Source organism: Lontra canadensis, unplaced genomic scaffold (genome assembly GCF_010015895.1).
Source record: "Lontra canadensis isolate GAN:19392208 unplaced genomic scaffold, GSC_riverotter_1.0 scaffold43, whole genome shotgun sequence".
NCBI lineage: Eukaryota > Metazoa > Chordata > Mammalia > Carnivora > Mustelidae > Lontra > Lontra canadensis.
In genome coordinates, this window is record NW_022631037.1 from 10,636,366 (window position 1) to 10,644,510 (window position 8,145).

Here is an 8,145-nt window from a genome sequence, read left to right on the forward strand (position 1 = left end):
GAAGGCGCTAAGAGTTTTGTACACATCTGCATACAACTACGCATTCACACGCAGAAACCCCCTCCCACGGCCCTCCACTCACACCGCTTATACTCTCCCCCATGCCCACTCCCGCATGCACACACACACACACACACACACTCCTACACTTTTGTGCATGTCTATATACTGTGGACCACGTGAAACCCTTACACCACACGCCCCAAGTCCACCCATACCATATACCTGATCTCTAAAAATGCCCGCATTCCCTTAGTGTTGTCCCCAGTGCCCAGAATAGGCCCCCCAGACTTACCACACAGAAAGCCAGCCTGTGTCCCACCCAGCCTCATGGGGACTCAGGTCCCCTGCTACCTCCAGCAAGCTCAGGCAGTCTCTGAAACTGCATCGCCCAACAGGTTACGCCCCTCCACCCTCTGGATAAACCCCTAAATCCACACCCACTTGCTCCCCTACTCCAGCCGCCCCCCCAACCTCTCCAACAGGACCCTCACGGCCCCATTAAGACATTCACAGTCCTGTGGCACTTTGTCCTGATGGGCCCCTTTCTCTGGAAAGACATTCAAGGTTACATTTTATGACTGCATCGCTGTAAATCTATCAATATCCTATAGTCAAACATTTTCTTCAACCTAAAGTGCCTGTCCCTTTTCTTCTGATTGCAAAAGAAATTAAAAGTATTTTCATGAGCCCTGGGTCTTTCTCATTCTGGGCACATCTGTCCGCCTGTTATTTGCATAGTGTCGCGCACACACCACCTTGGACCACCTCCCTCTACAAATGCCCAATAGGCAAATTCCCCTGCTTCTCCATCGCACCTGAGCCCACCTCCCAGCCGCAGCCAGGGAGACAGACAGACTGACAAATCCCGTGGGCGCCCGGCAGAGACACCCACCCCCTACGCCTTCCTGCAGAGACACTGGAGGGGTTATCTGAACTGGGGGTGGGAGCCACAGGAGGAGTAACAAGGGGTGTGTGTGTGTGTGTGTGTGTGTGTGTGTGTGTGTGTGTGTGTATGTTTTGGGTAACAACAAAGAATGGGGGAGAGAGAAGAGAAAGAGAGAGAGAACGAAAGAGCGCAAGAGCATGTTTTGCCTCGAAGGCAAGACTTGCAGCCAATCAGAGCGCAGGAGCCTCCCTCCGCGACTCCACTATTGAGTCTATAACCGGCTGGCCGGGCGGAGCTGGCAGCATTTGACTGTGGCTTGGGACGCGACGAGAGGCGCGCAGCGACCGCCGGAAGGCCGGCGATGGTCTAGGCGCCCCTCGGCCTCCCCTCCCCCGAGACCCTGCGGGCCCTCCCCTCGGCACCCGGACGCACACCCCCGCCTCGTCTCGCGTGCCTCCTCCGCGCTCCTGCCCGCTCCGGCTCGGCGGCCCAGGCCGGCCCCCGGACCCGCGGCGCCCGCCAGGATGAGTGGCTCCTTCGATCGCAAGCTCAGCAGCATCCTCACCGACATCTCCAGCTCGCTGAGCTGCCATGCGGGCTCCAAGGACTCGCCCACCCTGCCCGAGTCTTCTGTCACCGATTTGGGCTACTACAGCGCTCCCCAGCACGACTACTACTCGGGCCAGCCCTACGGCCAGACCGTGAACCCCTACACCTACCACCACCAGTTCAATCTCAACGGGCTTGCGGGCACGGGCGCTTACTCGCCCAAGTCGGAATATACCTATGGAGCCTCCTACCGGCAATACGGGGCGTACCGGGAGCAGCCGCTGCCCGCCCAGGATCCAGGTGAGAGCCTGGAGGGTTCCCCTAGGGAGAGAAAGACGGGGAATTGAACCCCAGATCTAGGGACTCGTTGAGCGGATTAAAAAAAAAAAAAAAGTGCTGTCTAAAGTTAGGCAGGGTGGGCTAAATGACCCCAGAGGGGTCAGACAACCTTTCAGTCGCAAGGCTGTGCGCCGGGGTCTCGGTGAGGATGGGGCCAGCTAGAGGAGGGAGGAGAAGAGGGGTGTCAGGGGACCTCTGAATCGAGTTGCTTTCGCCGGCACATCAACTCTTCCAATGGGTGGCAATGCTTGGGGTTAGGCAGTGAGGACTGGAAACTCCAGGGACCCTCTGGAAATGGGCCGGGGATAGAGGGTGAATGTTAAGGGTAACTTGGAGAAAGGCAGACACACACACACACACACGCACACACACACACAGGGAAGCAGAGACTGGGAAGTGGAAAAGTGGAAAAAAAAAAAAAGAGAGAGAGAAGGCGTGGAGAAGGAGCGAAAGAGAAATAAGGAGAGACAAAGTGAGAGAAAGGAACCCAAGAAAGGCCAAGAAAGAAAGAGAAGGAAGGAGAAAGGAAGGAAGGAAGAGGGAGTTTGTATTATGCTTGCAACTTTTCTGAGAATCTAAAACGATTCCAAGATTAAAAAAAAAAAAAGTTTAAAAAAAGAAAAAGGAAGGAAGGGAGAGAGGAGGGAAAGAGCGAGAGAGGTGACGGAGGGCAAGGTGGGGCAGGAAGGGGGCGGCCGGCAGGAGGGTGGCGAGGAGCCGCGAGGCTGGGAGGCGAGCCGGGAAGGCGTCGGAGCGAAGCCTCGGCTGTCCTCGCCCGGGTGGCCGGCGCCGGGGACGGCGCTCTGGGGCCCGGGCGCAGAGCTGCGGGCTGGGGGCGCGCGTCGTGGGCGGCTGCCCGGTCCGGGTCTCCGCCCCCAGCACCCCGTCCGGCTCGGTCGCCGTAGCACCCTGCCGGGGCGCGGGCGGCGGAGCGCGCAGGCGGGCGGCCGGGAGCGAGTCGCTGGGCGGGAGCCTGGGACTGCCCGCGGGGGCGCGAAGGGCGCAGGGGGCTCAGGCCCAGGCTGAGCCGCCCCCCGCCCGGTGCGTTGCCCGCAGTATCCGTGAAGGAGGAGCCGGAAGCCGAGGTGCGCATGGTGAACGGGAAGCCCAAGAAGGTCCGAAAGCCGCGCACGATCTACTCCAGCTACCAGCTGGCCGCCCTGCAGCGCCGCTTCCAGAAGGCCCAGTATCTGGCACTGCCCGAGCGCGCCGAGCTGGCCGCGCAGCTGGGCCTTACGCAGACACAGGTCAGTGAGGGGCCGGCGACGGCCGCTGGGGCTTGGTGGGGCCGCGCGGGACCCGGGGGGGCTCCCCAGGCGCCGCCAAACTGGCTGGCCTTTGAGATCGCCGGCAGGCCCTTGAAACCCTGGCTCGTAGAGCGAAGGCCACCCCTCCCCCATGCCGAGCCACAACTGCTGTCGGAAGTTTCTGCATTAAAACGTGTACAGGCGTGCATGATTTGTGAACCTGTGCAACTGTGTCTGTCTGCCACAAGGAGAGGTATCCTCCCCTTACTCCAGACGCCCTGGCTCCCACGCTTCTCCGCAGGGCTCGTCCCTCACTTAACAGGAGTTCACCTCCCGTCTGGGCCCCCGCCTCCTGGCCAGTAGGCCAGGCGTGTGTGGGTAGCAGTGTACATACACGTGTGTATGCGTGTACATTTGCACACATGCCAATGGGCCAGCGTACATGTGGGAAGGGTCGCAACAGGAGTGTGACCTCTCAAGGGTCATTGTGTTTATAGATGGAGGGACACGTGTACATGGCTGTGTCCACAGCTGTGCACACTGGCGAGCATGCGTACAGAAATGTTCGCTTCTACCCAAACACCACATTTGTGCTGGGCACCCAAATGCTTCACCCCTTCCTCTGCCCCAAGCCAGGGAGGGAGATACCCTACCGAAGGGGGATGAGAACTCAAAGGTGAGCTCCACCCCTCCCCTCAGCCTGTTCCTAGAGCCCCCAGCAGGCTGTCCCTGCTTGCAGGGGGTGGGGGGGGGAGTGGCTGTTGGATGCCTGGATCCCTACAGGTGTTGACAGGCGGGCCTGGGTGGCTGCGTGGGGCCCTGTCCTCTGGGAATCTGGGTCACCCTGTGAGGAGCTGATTCATTGTTTGTATCAGTCATGGGGTGGGGAACAGCAGGGGGAGGGGGGGATACCCCAAGGGAAATGTGGGGAATCATGGCTCACCTGCTCCTGAGTCCCCAGGTCACCCCCATGAGCCAGTCCCAGGGTGCCCACGGGTGCTCACGTTCACAGGGCATTTACCTGGGTGCCTCCGTGCCTGTGTGTGTCTTTATAAGCTGGTGTGTGAGTGCGATGCTGTGAATGGGTGCATTCCTGCACATGAAGATGCTTACGTGGGTGTGTGTTTGTCTCTGTAGGTCTGTGCACCTCTGCTCATGGGTTTCTTATGTGAACAAATGCCATGAACTGCCTGTTCCCCACCCCACTGGCTGCCTTTTGTTGAGTGCTTACTACGCAGGCGGTCCTAAGTTCTTTATCCATCCGAATGTATTTGAGCCTCGTGATGACCCTAGGAAGTAGGGGCTGTCAGCATCCCCATTTTGCAGATGGGAGATGTTAAGTAGCTTGCCCAAGGTCACACACTGGAGCGGACTTTGGACCCAGGGAGTGGAATGTTCCTCACCACGTTCTAGCCCAGATAGAAGAAAGATGCTGGCCCTGGGTTGGGACACTTGGGTTTTTGCCTGGACCTTGTGTGTAACATGGGGTGGGCTGAACTTGGGCTTGCTGTCTCTAGGCTGGGTCCCCTTGGGGTTTTTGCTGAGCATCCTGAAAGGCTAACTTGCTCCCCCTCTTCTGCATGCCCTCCCACGCAGGTGAAGATTTGGTTCCAGAACCGCCGCTCCAAATTCAAGAAGCTCTACAAGAACGGGGAGGTGCCCCTGGAGCACAGCCCCAACAACAGTGATTCCATGGCCTGCAACTCCCCGCCGTCCCCCGCCCTCTGGGACACCTCCTCCCACTCCACCCCGGCCCCTGCCCGAAGCCAGCTGCCCCCGCCGCTCCCATACAGTGCCTCCCCAAGCTATCTGGACGACCCCACCAACTCCTGGTACCATGCACAAAACCTGAGTGGACCCCACTTACAGCAGCAGCCGCCTCAGCCGGCCGCCCTGCATCACGCCTCCCCCGGGCCCCCACCCAACCCTGGGGCTGTGTACTGAGCACCCACCTGGCCTGAACCTCCCATGAAGGACCCCGGACCAGGCAGAAGGCACCTCTGTCCTAGCCGACACTCAGGAATCCTCGAGGAGCACTGGGGAAAAGGCACCCCTTGCCCCCTTTCCTTGCCCCGTCCTCCAGGGACCCGAGAGCTTCCAGATGAAATTTGCATGGACCACGGATGTCCCCTGAACCTCCCTCCCCCTGCCTAGGCACTGGGGTCCCCCTCCAGATATTGGGGCACTCACTCCAGCTGGAACAGCCGTTCCCCTTCTGCTCCAGGAGCCTGGATTGGCTTTCAATGGCCCATCGCCTTCCAGCTTCTAAAACTTAGTGCTCGATCTGCAGACTGGAGACCTTGGGGACCAGGGAGACCACGGAGCATTTGCAGCTCAGGCCCGGGCCGGGGCACCAGGCACCAAGGATCCCAGGACCTGCTAGGCCTGGTCCGTCCTAAGCCACCTGCGGCTCCCCACTTCCCGAGCATCCCCTCTGCCAAAAAGACATTGGACATCGTGACCAGGACTCAGGGTGGGGATGTCAGGAAGCTCCCAGCCTGCACTTCTAGCCCTCATTTCAGGTTTGAGGGTTAAACCAAAGAAATCCCCCCAAGTGAGGGAATCGTTTAATATCTGTGGCTTTAGAGGGAAGAACTCAAGGAGCCATCTCTGTCCTCTCTCCTCCTCTGGTCGGAGAGGGGCGGTGGGTCTCAGGGGTCTTTCCTAAGGACCCATTTCTTCCGTGTACAGGACTTTGCACAACTTTGGTTTTAAAAGCTGTTGAAAACTAGGAAAACAAAGGGCATTGTTACCAGATAGGACCAGTCTCCCCTGCATGGGCACCTCAGCTCTGCCCCATCCCCACCCACCTCTTCCTCTCTCTCCTGCAGTAAGTTGGCAGTTCGGGCGCCAAACCCCAAATCTCCAAGGAAGCATGCCAGGCAAGACAAACCCCAAACCATCCCCTTTCCGGTGACTTTGGAAACAGATTGCTCCCGCAGATGGAGAATGGCGGGTGAGGTGCATGGGGAGAGAGGGGAGGGCAACAGCTCCGTGCCTTTAGGGGTGAGGGGGTGGCCGTCTGGAGGGCTGGCAGCGCAGCCCCTCCTTGGCCCGGACGTCCCGCCAGAGCTAACCTTCCTCCACCCTGATGTAGTCAAACATCGAAGAAAAGGGGAGGTGGTAGACTAGCTATATATATAGTATTTTTTTTTTTTTTAAGAGCAACAGAGAGAAACAGCCTCCTCCCTACTGTGGTTTCCTATTTATGTGGCCTTTTCCTCCTGGACATACCTGCCTGTGCGTTGTAAGCAGAGAGAAACAGGGATGTGGGCTCTGGCCGGATCTGGGTTTGGTGCGAGGTGCGGGAGCAAGGAGAGACGAGGTAGATCTCAGAGTCCCACCCGAGCGGGGAAGGAACGAAGCCAACTCCCACTCCCTCCCAGCCTTCTCATTTCTGCTTTCTTACTGGATCCATCTTTATATATAACGTTAATAAAAAAGAAGAAAATAACCGCTGAGCTCTTTGAACTGGAGGCTGGAGGCAGACAGCTCTTGGGGAGGGCCTGGGAGTTGGGGAAGGTGTTGGACACAGAGAGGCCTCTGAGCTTCCAGGGTCTCCTGGGGAACCCCGCGTCCCCGAGGATCCACTGCTGGGACTCTGGGCTCAAGGACTGGGCTGGGCCTGGCCGCTGGTTACAGGTGTTCCTGACCCTGTGGCTGCCCCCAGCTGGGGCAGGTCTGGGTGGGTGGGAGGCTCCCAGCTGTGGCCTCCCTGACTCCACTCTGCTTGGCGGCTTGGCGTTCCCTGCCAGCCAGCTGCCTTCCGCCACGGCCGCCGCCGCCAGGTCACCTCAGGGCTGCTCTTTGATCTTGGGCTCACACGCAGACATGCTTGCACACGCGTGTAAACCCCCTGCCTCCACGCCCAGGCACTCCCCGGTCCCTCACTCTCTGGTCTGTCCCTTCCAGCTTGGGGTGAGGGTGAGGCCTCAGGCAGGGGGAGCACCACCGTGCCCCCAGCCCATGCCGGGGGTCCAAGTGGACTGAGGGAAGCAAACACATGGAGTGGGCTCTGTGTTTCCCTTCTCAGGCTCAGGCCCTGACTCCGAGCCTTCTTGCTACTGTCCCCCAGATCTCGGGGGGACAGCACGGCTCCCACCCGCCTCTTCTGGCTCCTCACCTCCGAGACTGGAGACAGGGAGCTGGACGAGCTGGAATGAGGGGAAGGGTGTGAGGGACACATGCTGGTGCAGCTGGGAGGCCTCGTGAAGGCACGCACACACCTGTGAGCTGCCTTTCCCCCTGAGACACGTGTACCGAGACGTGCGGTGACATCTCTCTCTCCCCTCACACCTACATGGACTCCCACTTGAGACACACACACACACACACACACACGCACACACACACACTCCTGAGACCCCCTTAGCGTCACACAAACGTACGGAGCCATAACACTCCCAGAGACAGAGGTGCCCAACACACAGGTGCACACACATGCATCCCTCCCGTGGCCTCGGGGTTATACACGGGGACGTGCCCACGCACACAGCGAGACGGAGGCAGCTCCCCGTCCTGGCAGAAGTCTTGGATTGAGAATCAGCAACACCACCCAGCAGCCGGGGTGACCCAGCTCGGCCTGAAACCTCCCTGTGAGGCCCTCAGTTTCCTCATCTGTCCAATGGGAACAACAAGCACCGCCCTGTTGGCCTGGAGACGGGGTGCTATTGGGAGGCACCAAGCCCAAGTCTGAAGGAAGGGTCCCAGGACCAGGGTAGGCCAGCAGTTCCGGGCACCTGGCCTGGGTGGGTTCTCCGGGGCTGGGCTCCAGAACGGTGGGGAGCCCCCGCCCAGCACCACCCCCCAACCTGCACCCCTCTCCCTCTCAGGAGGCTGGCCTTCCCTTCCCCCAGGCCTGAGGGAGGCGGAAGGGAGGAGGGCCTTCCGCCCACGGACGCCAGCCGGGCTGGCAAGGGTTAAGTGGCAGCTGCCAGGCGGGGCTGCGCTGAGCAGTTTGGTTTGAGGGCTGCGTGCAGGCGGGAGCGGTGAGGCGGCAGCCGGGCAGACTTGCTGGAGACACTGCATTTTATTAGGGCTGGGCTGCCAGCAAAGGGAGGGAGAGGGAAAAAAAGGGCAGAAAGAGAGAGGAAGGAAGGAGGAGGCTGGGCAGGCAGGCTG

General features: G+C 59.8%; 1 protein-coding gene across 1 annotated transcript; it reads left to right on the forward strand.

The window, feature by feature from the left end:
* The first annotated feature begins 1,413 nt into the window (after nt 1–1,413).
* DLX3 (distal-less homeobox 3) lies at nt 1,414–6,548 on the forward strand. Its single transcript, XM_032871769.1, has 3 exons — nt 1,414–1,738; nt 2,834–3,024; nt 4,621–6,548. The coding sequence occupies exons 1-3, from the start codon at nt 1,414–1,416 to the stop codon at nt 4,966–4,968; spliced, it is 864 nt and encodes a 287-aa protein (XP_032727660.1). The 3' UTR covers nt 4,969–6,548.
* Nucleotides 6,549–8,145: the final 1,597 nt, after the last annotated feature.

Excerpts from the sequence above, each read along its gene's own strand:
- DLX3 (XM_032871769.1), top strand. The coding sequence starts at position 1,414 with ATGAGTGGCTCCTTCGATCGCAAGCTCAGCAGCATCCTCACCGACATC. Across the intron at positions 1,739-2,833 it reads GCTGCCCGCCCAGGATCCAG|TATCCGTGAAGGAGGAGCCG; the intron begins GTGAGAGCCTGG and ends CGTTGCCCGCAG. Across the intron at positions 3,025-4,620 it reads TGGGCCTTACGCAGACACAG|GTGAAGATTTGGTTCCAGAA; the intron begins GTCAGTGAGGGG and ends CCTCCCACGCAG.